The sequence below is a fragment of the Dermacentor silvarum genome, chromosome 9 (assembly GCF_013339745.2).
Source record: "Dermacentor silvarum isolate Dsil-2018 chromosome 9, BIME_Dsil_1.4, whole genome shotgun sequence".
Taxonomy (NCBI): domain Eukaryota; kingdom Metazoa; phylum Arthropoda; class Arachnida; order Ixodida; family Ixodidae; genus Dermacentor; species Dermacentor silvarum.
In genome coordinates, this window is record NC_051162.1 from 22,493,656 (window position 1) to 22,510,203 (window position 16,548).

General features: G+C 55.5%; 1 protein-coding gene across 1 annotated transcript in view; it reads left to right on the forward strand.

The window, feature by feature from the left end:
• The window catches only part of LOC125939789 (uncharacterized), a 40,419-nt gene that overhangs the window by 9,353 nt on the left and 14,518 nt on the right, over positions 1–16,548 (forward strand). Inside the window, exons 3-5 of the mRNA XM_049655227.1 lie at positions 1,804–1,903; positions 3,118–3,224; positions 4,493–4,531. Coding sequence (XP_049511184.1) covers positions 1,804–1,903; positions 3,118–3,224; positions 4,493–4,531 — 246 coding nt within the window. The remainder of the gene's footprint in view (positions 1–1,803; positions 1,904–3,117; positions 3,225–4,492; positions 4,532–16,548) is intronic.

A 16,548-nucleotide genomic window follows, 5' to 3' on the forward strand; every position in this document is an offset into this window, starting at 1 on the left:
TAGAGTGCTCTTATAGCTTGGAACTGCAATCGTGTGCTTAATTGTTTACTGACATGTATTGTGTATTTCTCTTTCCTCTCTTCTTGCTTTGTTATTTTGCGGGTTGGTTTGTTGTTGTTCATCTAATTAGGCCATGGTGGGGTTAGAAAGTTCGATTACGCAATCGCGGCAGTGATTTATCGTATCACTGAGCAAAAATCAGCCCAGTATACTCTTTAGGGGGGACGTCTTAGGCCGCGCTTCTATCGAACATACAGAATGGGCGGTGTGGTGCTGCATAATTGTTTTGTATATATTGTCGCGGTGCCGCAACTTGCCCATGTGTTTTATGAATAGGGAGGCGGTCACTCCCCAGCGTGTCTGGGCAGCAACCGTTTTTGTTTGTGAGGGGTCGAACGGCCCGCGTGGTGTCGGGTGACGAGCCGCGGCGCGCGCCGGGGGGGGGGGGGGGGGGGGGGGGGGGGGGGGGCGCGGTGCGGATGCGGAGAACGGATTCGGAGAACGCGGTCTTGCGCGCATTGGGTTGGCATTCCGCCGATGGTCATAATAGGTCAACGCGGACAAACCTCGAGTGGAACGGCTGTACGCGGTGTTGTGGCGCCGGCCTCCGAGTCCCCTGCGGGCTAGAGACGGCGCCGAGGTTTATGGCCTAGCATTGTTGACCATGTGCTGTGCGTACGGAGCGGGGGTCCACTCCCCTACGCGTCCGGGCGGCAACCACGTGTATCTTGTTTTGAGCGCTGAGAAAAGCCCGCGTGGTGTCGAGTGTCAGCTTGCAGTGCGCATGCGAGGATCGCGTTCGAAGAACGTCATCTTGAAAACACCGGGTCCGAATGCCGCCAACGGTCATTATTTTCCCACCCGGAAAAACCTTGAGGGGTGGACTGCGGTACGCAGTGTTGTGACACCAGTTCCCGAGCCCCCTGCTGGGTACAAACGCCACCAAGGTTTGAGATGGCTGAGCAATAAATCGTGCGTGCCTGGCGTGTTTGCTGAGGCCGTCACTGACCACGTGGAAATAGCAGACGGAAACGGAGTTGCGGAAAGAAGGAAATCAGGGTTGTTTTCCAATACATTTACTTTTAATTGTAAGCCCATCCCTTTGGGTTGTGGCTTAACAAACTTTCAGCTCTCATTGGCAACTGCTTCCGTGGGATGGGCCAACGGTCCTACCGCCCTTTTTCTTTGTCTATTTCACCTATAACAATCGAGACGAGGTGCTTATTCCTCAGTCTAGGCTGTAATCCCTAAACCTGATAGATCAGTAAGACTCCGTACGATGCAACGCTAGTCTGGGCCGTAACCACTTAGTGGTAGAACAGTGAGACTCGGTTGGTCGTATGTAGTGACAGTTGTCCTAGGCTCTAACTTAAGAAAAAGTCGAAGAGTAAGGCGCTGTTTACTTGTGTGTTTTGCATCAGTTTTGGTTTGCTAACTCTGCATTTGACTGTGTAAATATTTTCGTTGCAATATATCTTCAAGTTTTGTTACCTCCAACCTGCCTCCTGCTTCATCAACGCCGATAAACACCTTGAAGAGACTTTCATCAACTTTAAGGACAACGAACAAACTTAACTACTCTGTTTCTGCTGAACGCATTGTGGTACTTTTGCGGCACAGTATTTCTGAAATAGCCTATTTTCACTTCAAATGCCTTTCTCCATTTCGATACAAAGTGGTTCAGGGCAACTTTAATCTATAAGCGTCCTGCAGCGTTTTCTTCCTATTTTTTACTACAGAAACATAAAAGCAACATTTATTGAAACGGCAGTTGTGTAATCTTTTCTGTTTTCTGCATTTCAGTGCACTGTTCAAGTCTTAACTCAATCTGGATCACTGTCAAAAGCACTGAAGTCTCTTGGAAACATCGTATATTTGCTGCTGAAGGTTGTGAACGAGAACTGTAAGTAAGCAATGACACGGTAGGGCCTATATCAAAAGAGACAATGCAGTGCTTGAGTGAGCGTGCTAATTGCCAGCTTTGCTGAGCGATGAAGCAAAACCCTAATTTACGCACACATATTGATCCTCCATTAGTGGGATAGAATAACGAGAGCCCCATTTTCCGTAGCGTAGTTAAGGAAGATGGCGGAACCTACTGAAAGGGTGACCCTTTGCTTCTGAAATACCTGCAATGCAGTTTGAGAGGAGATGCGGGCCTCTAGCATAAACACGACAAGAACCAAAGTGAGTTCTGTTCCCTAAAGTCTATAGGAAGCGACATGCTTTCTAGAGAGTAATTATTTCATGAAAGAGTTTCTTCCTTGGATTTATACGAAACTTGGCATACCGCTTGATGCGTCAGGATTAGCTCGTTCCTTTGCTCATAGATTGCTGACGCCCTCTGGGTGCCGGCCACACAGAGAGTCTTATAAAGCTAATGCGCTCCAAGTATGGCCAAAGTAAAGGGAAAAAATTAGGGCAGTACATGAGGTGCCCAAAGACTGCGGGACAGCAATGTCTTGTGCCAATCTCTGCGTAGTAGGGACAATAAGACAAAGTGAGGGGCTAATTTTTTTGTAACAGACGAGGGAGCCAAATAGAAAATAACGGTGAATACTTGTTATGGTTAATTAAAGTATAGAAATATTAGACTAAAATGGCAATGAGATTGCAACAAACGACAACTTGACGTAGTGGGGAGCTTAACCCGCATCTTCCGAATTACGTGTGCTGCGCTTTAGCATTAAGACTACTGTGGTGGCCACCCTCCCTTCAACTTTTTGGGGCGTTTCTTTTTCTATGTGATGTAGTTTAGCCCTGGGATGGTAAATCAGCGCACTTCATGTTAATGGCAGATGTTGTGAAGGATGTCTAGGGATGTCATCCACCGGCATGGCCGTAAGTTGCGCTAATACACTAAATACACTGCCGCCGAAGCTGCCCTGATAGTTAAGAAAAATTTGTGAAAAGAGCAACACATTTTTGGAGATGTTGTTTTCAATGTGATTGAGGGAAAAAAGGGTTCTTGGGTTGTTATTCTGCAAGATGGAACAAGTCTGCCAATAATTAGCAAGTCAGAAAATATTTGTAATTTGTCTGCTTAGCTTGTCTACCATAAAAGCGTCCATTGTACCTGATGCTTACCTAACCTTTTAACTGTTTACTGCTACCCAGTGGCAAAAGCGTTCCAGGCAGCCGTGAAGCTAATTCCGGGTTCTGTCAGCTTAACCGGATGCGAAGGAACCATCAGCGTAGGTGTGCCGAACACTCTTGTTGGCCAGGTAAGCGAAGCCCGAGGTATGAAAAAACAACCCTTCTTGTGCATTTAAGCTGGAAGATATTTCGGAATCTCATGGTTGCGCTAAGTCAACGCTTATGCAGAACATAAGTAACCGTGTACGTAAACGATTCACCCATCGCCTGCCAGGGAACCTCAGGGTCTTTGACGTTATGGTGCTGAGCATGACTTCGTTGGTTCCATTCCGGCCCCGCCGGCCGCATTATGATCGAGTTGAAATCCAAAGATGCTCCTGTTGCATGCACACGGTGGTGCATGTAGTACAGCGTGTAAGAGTTAAAGAATCCCATGTGGTCAAATTTAATGCGGAGTCTACCACTGTTGCGTGCGTCATTAGACAGTTTTAGTTTAGCGCGGTCACCGGAATAGCGGGCGTATCGGAATAGCGGGATCGGAATGCGCATGCGCAGAACGCTATACGACCCATACCGTTTACCGTGCGAACGTTACCGTGTTAGCGTATTTACGTAGTGTACGTAAAACATGGCGGTGGTCCCGGCCGCCCGCTTCGAACTGAATTTGGAGTTGCTGTTGAATATTTCTCTTCGTTGGTAGGATATGACTACGTAAATAGCTTTGGCTTACCTTCAGGTAGGATCGACAATATGTTTTTATGAATAATTTAGCGGAGTTTTCGAGATCGCTTCTCGTTTCGAGCGCGCCTAAGCCTAACGAAATAAATTCTCTTTGAGATGTGAGCGCCACCTGTCGATAAAGTCGGGAGGTAGGTGCGACGACGGCATATGGCCTCTGAGATGGGAGGATTTCGGAGGCGATGGCAGACAGCTTGTACTGCTTGTCTGTTTCGTTGCAGATCGGCGGACATGGCAAGTAAAAATACAACGCGCTCCTGGCTTCCATTGCGCTGCCTCTCGCACTTTCCGGACGCACACACACATAGAATTAGGTCCCCTATGTATGCGAAATTCAAAGCGTAATGGGATAGCGTCCCGCACGTAGACTACGCTATCACGCTATACTAAAACTCTCTTTCTGCAAAGTTCGTTTGCGGAACGGTAACGCTATTTCCCGTAACCCCGCTATTACGCTAACGCTAAACTAAAACTGTCTATTATCATGGCACGTAAAACCCAAAAATGGAATTTTGTTCAGCAATCCATCCATCTCATCTAACCCATCCACCAATCTATTATTTAATCCCTCAGTAGGGCGATTCGTTCAACGTTCCGTACACGCGAACTGGCCTTGCACAATGTACTCGCGATGTAATTATTTCTTCTTGCTTTGCAGTGCACCACCGACCTTGGCAACCTCTGTTCAACAAGCGTGGTACGTACGATGAATACAACTGATATATAAGCACAGCGTTTTTATTTTCACGATGGAAAAGGACGGAAGGCATTGGAAGGCTCTGCCTGTAAATGTTCGTTCATTCTCATTAACCTGTTCTTGTCTTTGGTTGATATCAGATTTTTTTCTTAATCCTACAAAAAGGCCAGAGGGGCTACAGTGCTGTGAATAAGTAACTAAATAATGCAAGAGCTTAACTTTATACTCTCAATTTTGAAGTGGATAGAAGTGCCAAACGAAAACTAAAAAAATATTATTGCAAGTAACTAAGCGACGATTGTGTGGATGGGTCTTATGAATGCGAGTATGGTGATAACTACTTTGCTAATCAAGAATATAGATGCGGAAGGTATTCCAGCAGCGATACCGTTACTTTAGACTTTATCGCGGTTGTCAGTCATCGTCGCTAGACCACGAAGAAGTGAAACTGTTAATTATCGATAGTTATCGATGGTAAATCGGCGCCTGCAGAAAGTTCCGCTCAATAGAGAGTTACAATTGTATCGTTTCTTTTCATGTCACCCTGCCTAAGCGGCAGCATCTCGTGGAAAATAGTGACATTAGCTATTTTGATTTAGTGTGTTTTGTTTCACTTGTGGAGATGGGTTTGCACAAGGCTTACCCTACGAGCGACGGTCAGGAAAGGGCACGACGCTCCTCCACTCCGCAACGCACAAAGGCGCTACGGCAGGGTTCGTCGACTCTCCGACACGGCGCAGAGAAGGCTCCGGAGTCAGATCGCCAACAAACACGGGTTTATTCACCCAAGGTACAGCTCAGTGCTACAGTCACGGCGCTTACGGGCCAAGGCTCGCCGCAAGACCGATCGAGTACGCGCGCCCCCTGCGCTAGGGCTAACCGGGTAGCGGTCCGCCAAGCGCGATAACGAGGAGTCGCGAGAACAAAGGTCTCATGTAACCACATCGTTGCGAGCCTGTGAGCCTCTCCCGCGGCGAGGAAGCGCTCAGCGGACGAGAGCTCGGATGGAGAGGGTGCCTGGGGGCCGCCGCGCGGGAGGCCAATCAGGGCGCGTCCCGGTGACGTGTTCTCGCGGGGCGAGTCCAATCCCGGGGGGAGAAGCACGGTTTGCGCGGGAAAGTAGGTCCGGCGCGCTCGCCATGTCCGCCATGTTGCCGTTACGGCGGCGGTTCCCGGGGATCGAGCTAAGCGCCACGCGCGAGCTGGGGGATGAGGTGCGGGAAGGCATCTCGATCCCCACATTCCCCCCTCCTAAAGACCGAGGCCAGCCTCCAAAGTGGCTGACCGAGGCCAAGTGGCAAGGTTGACTCAGCCAAACAGGGCTAAGCCAACGGGGCAAAGTCCAAGAGGGTGTCGTCGTCTTCCTCAGGACCAGGACAGGGAGAAGGGGCCACAGCAGTCCAAAAAGGTGAAGACGTCGCTTCTCTTGACACAAAGCCAGGGGTTTACCTTGGCCACCAAAGTTCCGCACACTGGAAGGACCCCCTGCCAGGTGGAAAAGTCGGCAGCCCAGGAAGCACGGGGCAGGGGAGCACCATGAACGCCAGCAACACTCGAGGTCCGCGGGACTGGAGCAGCCAGGAACGCGCGAGGCGTGGCTGCCATTTTGGCGCAGCAGCCACCACCGAAGTCACTGGGCTCCCCGGATTGCGCAGGAACAGCAGGCCAGGATAACCGGCAACCAGGCCAGCAGCGGCAGCCGGAGTGACCCTCCTCGGCCAGGGGTCAGCGCCTGATTGGGGACCAGCCACAATTAGCGGCAGCCTAGGCAGCCGGAGGCAAGGCTGGCACGGGTTCGTGGCCCCCAGAGGCAGGACTCATTCATGGCGGAAGGGCCAGGAGCAGCAGGCCTTGAGGTCTGCAACAGGCTGGCATGGTAAGACCAGGGACAGCCGGCTTCGTGGTCAGCAAGACTGGTGGCAGAGTAGAGCCAGGCGCAGGGAGCAGACTGGACGACGCAAGGTGAAGGACAGGAACGCCCCCCGGCATAGCCGGCGTGCCAAGGAAGCTGCGCGCCTGGCTGACAGCCCAAAAAGGGGCGTTTGCCAGGCTGAGGCTTGGGCAACACATAAGAGGGTATATTAGGCCACATGGTCCTGTCACCGCTTCGATGTGCGCCCTTGCACCGTAGCTACATTTCTCCATTCACAGGCATGGTAGGGAATGAAGTCCAGCTACCTGCTAGTGGGAGAAAGCTGACTAGGGGCGTCAGAAGGCGGGTGAGCACGAGAGGGTATATTAGGCCAAAAGGGCCTGTCACCACTTCAACGTGCGCCTTCGCACCGTAGCTGTGTCTCTCCGTTCATCGGCGTGGTAGGGAATAAAGTCCGGCTACCAGATGGTGGGAGAAAACCTGCCTAGGTGCGTTTCCGTAGGTTGTACCGGTGGCGTGGCCTGGGGCCAGCCGTATCACGGTTTGCCTGCGGTTCGTTGAAGGCCTCCCCCTCTCCCCAGTCGTTGCTACGGGCAACGAAAGGTTTCAGGTCCGAGACGTGAACTGCACCGCCGACTGGTCTCCCTTGGGAGTCAGCCAGCTTGTATATCAGAGGGGACATTTTGGTCTCCACTCGGTACGGGCCCGACCATTTGGCCGACAGGGAGGCAGAGATGCCTTTGGCGGCGTCACTCAAGACATGGTTGTGTCTGAGGACGAGATCGCCCACACCATAGTGCACGTCCCTATGTGACCGGTCGTACCGGGCTTTTTGTCCAGCTCGTGCTGTTGCCAGGTTGGAACGGGCCAGGTCAAGAGCCGCGTCCATCCGTGAGCGCAGTTCCGCCGCGTAGCCGGAAAGGCCGGCTTTCGTGGCGCACGCCCCGCTGCCGGTCCGCAGAACGCGGTTCATGGGGTTTGGCAGCTCTCTCCCGAAGTTGAGGAAAGCGGGCGTGTACCCAGTCGAACGGTTCACCGTGGACCGCAAGGAGAAGCCCATCTCGTTAAGACAGACATCCCAATCCCTATGTTGCTGGGCAAAGGCCGCGAGCAAGGGCTTGACGTTCCGGTTAATCCGTTCTGTCGGGATGGCCTGTGGGTGATACGTGGTTGTCTTGCGGTGCTTAATGCCAAAGGCAGCACACGCATCCACGAACATCTTGGCCGTGAAGTAGGACGCGTTGTCCGTTATCAACCCCGCCGGAAAGCCAAAGCGGTTAAAGACCTCGGTCAACTTGTCGCAGATTGCGCGTGCCGTTAACTTCCGAAGGGGGAAAAGTTCAACCCATTTCGTGAAGTGATCTGTGACAGCCAGGAGAAAAACGTAGCCTCGCCGGCTTCTGGGAAAGGGTCCCATAATATCACAGGCCGCGACTTGCCAGGGTAGCTGGCTGTCGATTGGCTGCATGAGCCCGGGGGATTGGCCCGCGCGAGGCTTCATACTTTGGCACACGCGGCATGAGCGGGCGTAGTGAACAGCGTCACGCTTCATGCCTGGCCAGGTAGCGGAGCGGCACAACTTTTGGAAGGTCTTAAGGCCACTCGCATGTCCGGCCACCCGCGAGTCGTGGAAATAGCTCAGGGTGGCTTTCCTTAGACTGCGGGGTATCACCACCTTGAAAGACTCCTGAGGAGCTTCTTCAGATGGGATGTAGCGCAGGAGAACTCCATCGGCGTCAAGCAGATACGTATCCAACGTGCCCGCAGCAATACCAGCTGCATCGCACACGGCGCCAACAGCAATACCAGCTGTCCGGGTGCGCCCGACGGCATTGCCGCCCCGCTCCTCTTGGGAGCTCGGCTCTGTGAGCCCGTCGACAATGAGTCGACAAAATGAATCGCTCTGCTGTGCCTTTAGTAACTCCTGCCTGCTGAAGACTACCCGATGAGGTAACGGGATCCACCAGGTAAACGTCCTCTCCCGGGGCTGGCAATCCGAGGATTGCTTCGCCGTCGGGGGTCGCGCCTTTCGAGCCATTGGAGACACAGGCTCTGGTCTCTACTAAGTGCATGAGGTTCGCGCCTTTTGAGCCATTGGAGACTGAGGCTCCGGCTTCTACTTGGTGCGAATGCTCACGGGAGTGGCGGACCGAAGGATCAAACGCCGAAACAGGGGCTCGCGACAAGGCGTCCGCCACCACGTTTGAACTCCCTTTCCGGTAGCGCAGAACAAGGTACCACTGCCATGTCAACGCCCAGCGCGCGAGGCGGCCCGATGGCTCGCACAAGCGCTTAAGCCGGATTGTACGTCTCCACGACAAACGGCACGTACGCTAACGCCAACTTCCGGAGAGCAAAAAGGACCAACGGACAGGTGGTCCGCTCAATGCACGACCGACCGAATGGGGCCAGTAAACGGCAAAGAGAAGAGCTGGGCTGCCGCTCCGACAGGCGCATGAGGCCTCACATGACCAGCAGACGGATCGACAGCGGAGCGGGGTGACTCATGCACGTCGAAAATGTCGCTCGGATGCGCGTGAGACAAGCGGTAGGCGGAAAACGCGGCGACTTTGTCGGCTGAGCGGGGTGGCTCGCGCTCGACATTGCTTCCCAGCTGCGCTCGGGACAAGGAGAGGCCAGCGAGCAATTTGCACCAACAGCGAGGCAGGGAAGCTCAGCTGCGGCGCACGGGACACCGAACTGCGCTCGGGACAAAGGAAGGCCAGCGAGCGAGCTCGCGCGTACGGCGTAGCGGGAAGGCTGCACCGCGGCGTATTCGTCCGAGAAAGGCGCTCGGGACAAAGGGAGGCCGGCGAGCGTATTCGTGCGAGCATCTAATCAGTATGGCTCCGATGCGGCACATGGCGCGGCGAACGACGCTCGGGACAAAGGGAGGCCGGCGAGCGTATTCGTGCGAGCATCTAAGCAGGGTGGCTCCGATGCGGCACATGGCGCGGCGAACGACACTCGGGACAAAGGGAGGCCAGCGAGCGTATTCGTACCAGCATCTAAGCAGGGTGGCTCCGATGCGGCACATGGCGCAGCGAACGACACTCGGGACAAAGGGAGGCCGGCGAGCGTATTCGTGCGAGCATCTAAGCGGGGTGGCTCCGAGGCGGCACGTTGGGCACAACTGAGCTCGGGACAAAGGCCAGCGAGCGGAGACAGCACGCCGGAGGGGCTAGTAGGCACCTGCTCCCCGCGCGTCTCAAACAGTTGATAAAACCCGTAACTGGCGTGGCTATATAGGACTAGCGTACCCATCCGAGCTGTCGACATCACCTAGGGCGCTCCAAGGAAGGGATCGCTCCCGGTGGCCGAAAGCATAGGGTCGCGAAGGCGAACCTACCTCGTGCTATCGGTGTCGTTCGCTCCGAAGAACGATAAGTCCGCAGCCAGGGGGTCAGGCAGGAACGAGGGCCGTGAAGGGGCCTGCTCTGATGCCATGCCGAAACCACCTTGGGCGCCAGTTATGTGGAGATGGGTTTGCACAAGGCTTACCCTACGAGCGACGGTCAGGAAAGGGCACGACGCTCCTCCACTCCGCAACGCACAAAGGCGCTACGGCAGGGTTCGTCGACTCTCCGACACGGCGCAGAGAAGGCTCCGGAGTCAGATCGCCAACAAACACGGGTTTATTCACCCAAGGTACAGCTCAGTGCTACAGTCACGGCGCTTACGGGCCAAGGCTCGCCGCAAGACCGATCGAGTACGCGCGCCCGCTACGCTAGGGCTAACCGGGTAGCGGTCCGCCAAGCGCGATAACGAGGAGTCGCGAGAACAAAGGTCTCACGTAACCACCTCGTTGCGAGCCTGTGAGCCTCTCCCGCGGCGAGGAAGCGCTCAGCGGACGAGAGCTCGGATGGAGAGGGTGCCTGGGGGCCGCCGCGCGGGAGGCCAATCAGGGCGCGTCCCGGTGACGTGTTCTCGCGGGGCGAGTCCAATCCCGGGGGGGAGAAGCACGGTTTGCGCGGGAAAGTAGGTCCGGCGCGCTCGCCATGTCCGCCATGTTGCCGTTACGGCGGCGGTTCCCGGGGATCGAGCTAAGCGCCACGCGCGAGCTGGGGGATGAGGTGCGGGAAGGCATCTCGATCCCCACATTCCCCCCTCCTAAAGACCGAGGCCAGCCTCCAAAGTGGCTGACCGAGGCCAAGTGGCAAGGTTGACTCAGCCAAACAGGGCTAAGCCAACGGGGCAAAGTCCAAGAGGGTGTCGTCGTCTTCCTCAGGACCAGGACAGGGAGAAGGGGCCACAGCAGTCCAAAAAGGTGAAGACGTCGCTTCTCTTGACACAAAGCCAGGGGTTTACCTTGGCCACCAAAGTTCCGCACACTGGAAGGACCCCCTGCGAGGTGGAAGAGTCGGCAGCCCAGGAAGCACGGGGCAGGGGAGCACCATGAACGCCAGCAACACTCGAGGTCCGCGGGACTGGAGCAGCCAGGAACGCGCGAGGCGTGGCTGCCATTTTGGCGCAGCAGCCACCACCGAAGTCACTGGGCTCCCCGGATTGCGCAGGAACAGCAGGCCAGGATAACCGGCAACCAGGCCAGCAGCGGCAGCCGGAGTGACCCTCCTCGGCCAGGGGTCAGCGCCTGATTGGGGACCAGCCACAATTAGCGGCAGCCTAGGCAGCCGGAGGCAAGGCTGGCACGGGTTCGTGGCCCCCAGAGGCAGGACTCATTCATGGCGGAAGGACCAGGAGTAGCAGGCCTTGAGGTCTGCAACAGGCTGGCATGGTAAGACCAGGGACAGCCGGCTTCGTGGTCAGCAAGACTGGTGGCAGAGTAGAGCCAGGCGCAGGGAGCAGACTGGACGACGCAAGGTGAAGGACAGGAACGCCCCCCGGCATAGCCGGCGTGCCAAGGAAGCTGCGCGCCTGGCTGACAGCCCAAAAAGGGGCGTTTGCCAGGCTGAGGCTTGGGCAACACATAAGAGGGTATATTAGGCCACATGGTCCTGTCACCGCTTCGATGTGCGCCCTTGCACCGTAGCTACATTTCTCCATTCACCGGCATGGTAGGGAATGAAGTCCAGCTACCTGCTAGTGGGAGAAAGCTGACTAGGCGCGTCAGAAGGCGGGTGAGCACGAGAGGGTATATTAGGCCAAAAGGGCCTGTCACCACTTCAACGTGCGCCTTCGCACCGTAGCTGTGTCTCTCCGTTCATCGGCGTGGTAGGGAATAAAGTCCGGCTACCAGATGGTGGGAGAAAACCTGCCTAGGTGCGTTTCCGTAGGTTGTACCGGTGGCGTGGCCTGGGGCCAGCCGTATCACGGTTTGCCTGCGGTTCGTTGACCGCCTCCCCCTCTCCCCAGTCGTTGCTACGGGCAAGGAAAGGTTTGAGGTCCGAGACGTGAACTGCACCGCCGACTGGTCTCCCTTGGGAGTCAGCCAGCTTGTATACCAGAGGGGACATTTTGGTCTCCACTCGGTACGGGCCCGACCATTTGGCCGACAGGGAGGGAGAGATGCTTTTGGCGGCGTCACTCAAGACATGGTTGTGTCTGAGGACGAGATCGCCCACACCATAGTGCACGTCCCTATGTGACCGGTCGTACCGGGCTTTTTGTCCAGCTCGTGATGTTGCCAGGTTGGAACGGGCCAGGTCAAGGGCCGCGTCCATCCGTGAGCGCAGTTCCGCCGCGTAGGCGGAAAGGCCGGCTTTCGTGGCGCACGCCCCGCTGCCGGTCCGCAGAACGCGGTTCATGGGGTTTGGCAGCTCTCTCCCGAAGTTGAGGAAAGCGGGCGTGTACCCAGTCGAACGGTTCACCGTGGACAACAAGGAGAAGCCCATCTCGTTAAGACAGACATCCCAATCCCTATGTTGCTGGGCAAAGGCCGCGAGCAAGGGCTTGAGGTTCCGGTTAATCCGTTCTGTCGGGTTGGCCTGTGGGTGATACGTGGTTGTCTTGCGGTGCTTAATGCCAAAGGCAGCACACGCATCCACGAACATCTTGGCCGTGAAGTAGGACGCGTTGTCCGTTATCAGCTCCGCCGGAAAGCTAAAGCGGTTAAAGACCTCGGTCAACTTGTCGCAGATTGCGCGTGCCGTTAACTTCCGAAGGGGAAAAAGTTCAACCCATTTCGTGAAGTGATCTGTGACAGCCAGGAGAAAAACGTAGCCTCGCCGGCTTCTGGGAAAGGGTCCCATAATATCACAGGCCGCGACTTGCCAGGGTAGCTGGCTGTCGATTGGCTGCATGAGCCCGGGGGGTTTGCCCGCGCGAGGCTTCATACTTTGGCATACGCGGCATGAGCGGGCGTAGTGAACAGCGTCACGCTTCATGCCTGGCCAGGTAGCGGAGCGGCACAACTTTTGGAAGGTCTTAAGGCCACTCGCATGTCCGGCCACCCGCGAGTCGTGGAAATAGCTCAGGGTGGCTTTCCTTAGACTGCGGGGTATCACCACCTTGAAAGACTCCTGAGGAGCTTCTTCAGATGGGATGTAGCACAGGAGAACTCCATCGGCGTCAAGCAGATACGTATCCAACGTACCCGCAGCAATACCAGCTGCATCGCACACGGCGCCAACAGCAATACCAGCTGTCCGGGTGCGCCCGACGGCATTGCCGCCCCGCTCCTCTTGGGAGCTCGGCTCTGTGAGCCCGTCGACAATGAGTCGACAAAATGGATCGCTCTGCTGTGCCTTTAGTAACACCTGCCTGCTGAAGACTACCCGATGAGGTAACGGGATCCACCAGGTAAACGTCCTCTCCCGGGGCTGGCAATCCGAGGATTGCTTCGCCGTCGGGGGTCGCGCCTTTCGAGCCATTGGAGACACAGGCTCTGGTCTCTACTAAGTGCATGAGGTTCGCGCCTTTTGAGCCATTGGAGACTGAGGCTCCGGCTTCAACTTGGTGCGAATGCTCACGGGAGTGGCGGACCAAAGGATCAAACGCCGAAACAGGGGCTCGCGACAAGGCGTCCGCCACCACGTTTGAACTCCCTTTCCGGTAGCGCAGAACAAGGTACCACTGCCATGTCAACGCCCAGCGCGCGAGGCGGCCCGATGGCTCGCACAAGCGCTTAAGCCGGATTGTACGTCTCCACGACAAACGGCACGTACGCTAACGCCAACTTCCGGAGAGCAAAAAGGACCAACGGACAGGTGGTCCGCTCAATGCACGACCGACCGAATGGGGCCAGTAAACGGCAAAGAGAAGAGCTGGGCTGCCGCTCCGACAGGCGCATGAGGCCTCACATGACCAGCAGACGGATCGACAGCGGAGCGGGGTGACTCATGCACGTCGAAAATGTCGCTCGGATGCGCGTGAGACAAGCGGTAGGCGGAAAACGCGGCGACTTTGTCGGCTGAGCGGCGTGGCTCGCGCTCGACATTGCTTCCCAGCTGCGCTCGGGACAAGGAGAGGCCAGCGAGCAATTTGCACCAACAGCGAGGCAGGGAAGCTCAGCTGCGGCGCACGGGACACCGAACTGCGCTCGGGACAAAGGAAGGCCAGCGAGCGAGCTCGCGCGTACGGCGTAGCGGGAAGGCTGCACCGCGGCGTATTCGTCCGAGAAAGGCGCTCGGGACAAAGGGAGGCCGGCGAGCGTATTCGTGCGAGCATCTAATCAGTATGGCTCCGATGCGGCACATGGCGCGGCGAACGACGCTCGGGACAAAGGGAGGCCGGCGAGCGTATTCGTGCGAGCATCTAAGCAGGGTGGCTCCGATGCGGCACATGGCGCGGCGAACGACACTCGGGACAAAGGGAGGCCGGCGAGCGTATTCGTACCGGCATCTAAGCAGGGTGGCTCCGATGCGGCACATGGCGCAGCGAACGACACTCGGGACAAAGGGAGGCCGGCGAGCGTATTCGTGCGAGCATCTAAGCGGGGTGGCTCCGATGCGGCACGTTGGGCACAACTGAGCTCGGGACAAAGGCCAGCGAGCGGAGACAGCACGCCGGAGGGGCTAGTAGGCACCTGCTCCCCGCGCGTCTCAAACAGTTGATAAAATCCGTAACTGGCGTGGCTATATAGGACTAGCGTACCCATCCGAGCTGTCGACATCACCTAGGGCGCTCCAAGGAAGGGATCGCTCACGGTGGCCGAAAGCATAGGGTCGCGAAGGCGAACCTACCTCGTGCTATTGGTGTCGTTCGCTCCGAAGGACGATAAGTCCGCAGCCAGGGGGTCAGGCAGGAACGAGGGCCGTGAAGGGGCCTGCTCTGATGCCATGCCGAAACCACCTTGGGCGCCAGTTATGTGGAGATGGGTTTGCACAAGGCTTACCCTACGAGCGACGGTCAGGAAAGGGCACGACGCTCCTCCACTCCGCAACGCACAAAGGCGCTACGGCAGGGTTCGTCGACTCTCCGACACGGCGCAGAGAAGGCTCCGGAGTCAGATCGCCAACAAACACGGGTTTATTCACCCAAGGTACAGCTCAGTGCTACAGTCACGGCGCTTACGGGCCAAGGCTCGCCGCAAGACCGATCGAGTACGCGCGCCCGCTGCGCTAGGGCTAACCGGGTAGCGGTCCGCCAAGCGCGATAGACTTCAGACTCTGCCCAGGCGGCGCTGCGGAAAAACTCGCCACCAGCGCCCCCATCGCAGCCTTGGCGCAAACTGAGTAGTGCAAAGAGAGCTGTCCGCAAGCGAAGCTGCATGGGCCACAATGGAGGCCCCTCTTTCGGTTGTGTTGAGGCACGGTTTCCTAAATATCAAGGACCTGGAAAGCTTCTTCCGCCCATCCACGCTTCGGAAAGGGAGCAGAGCGAAGTACGTGTACAATGTAAAAGAAGTTTCAGGTGTTATTTCGGCGCGCTGCAACTCGCAAGTACAGCGAGCATCGTACGACGTCGAGTTCGAGGCAAGCACTCCGACGTCCGTTCTCTAGCGCCTAAATGTGTTAAATTTGGGTACGTACATAATGTGAAAGCGATGAAGTACATATATGATGAAGTCAGTTAGCTATGTAGCTTACGGTCAGTGGTACAAAGCTCGCTTTATCAGGGGCGAATGGCCCTGGCGACCTTCGCCTTTTCAGTTGCGTTCTCGCTTCAGCTCTCGCTTCCTGGGCGTTCGAGCGTGCTATCGCGCATCTTCGAATGTTTTCTTCACGGTTGTCTTCCGTTTGTATTTACTGCAAATGAAGATACGTGCGTGTCCGCTTTCGCGGGATACAACCGAAGGCAAAACAAACCTAAAGGTTGTCGCGAACGATATTTTAGTGTTAGCATTCGGTAGTTGTTTCACGCGCTAAACTGATGGCTATTTGGTTTCAAATCTCTCAAAGGGTGACCGCGTGTTATTCGATTGTTTATCGCTCATTGCGGCGCGATTACATCTCTTCCCGGGCAGGCGCGTACATACACAAACGATGCTGCCGTTTTTACGTTTCCTTTTTTTGGAGACCCTAAAAGTTCTATCGCACCTTGTTGGCGATAAGACGAAGGCTTCTCACTTGTTTCGGTTTTCGGACGTGCACACAAAAATTAAAATTAAATTATGGGGTTTTACGTGCCAAAGCCACGATCTGATTATGAGGCACGCCGTAGTGGAGGACTCCGGAAATTTGGACCACCTGGGATTCTTTAACGTGCACCTAAATCTAAGTACACGGGTATTTTCGCATTTCGCCCCCATCGCAATGCGGCCGCCGTGGCCGGGATTCGATCCCGCGACCTCGTGCTCAGCAGCCCAACACCATAGCCACTGAGCAACCACGGCGGGTGGACGTGCACACAACCATTTGTCAGTGCGCTTATCAGCTTATTCATGATTAAACATTGTGTATTTTACAACACAAACGATTTTCGCGTCACTTTACCCTCAAAGGGTTAAGCATTTTATCGTAATGATTAATGTCGTAATTGTTTACAGAGAATAAATTCCTCCAAAGCCTTTTTTCGGGCAGCAAACAGAAAACGTTTTCCAAGGCAGCAAACAGTCTGCGAACATAACGAAGTAAGCTTCCTACAGTGCCTGCGCGAAGCATCTTTCTGTCTCGCGGGAGCTACAGCACCGCTCAGTACCCTTGAATATTTAGCAGACGCTTAAAAAAACACACGCGCACAAATAAATGTAAATAAACGCATTCTTTTTTCTACACACGTGCGTTACTTCACAATTACTCATCCAGTGCTCCCACAGCAACTTTATTGCTCAGATTACAAAAAAAAAGAAACGCTGTCAAGAGGG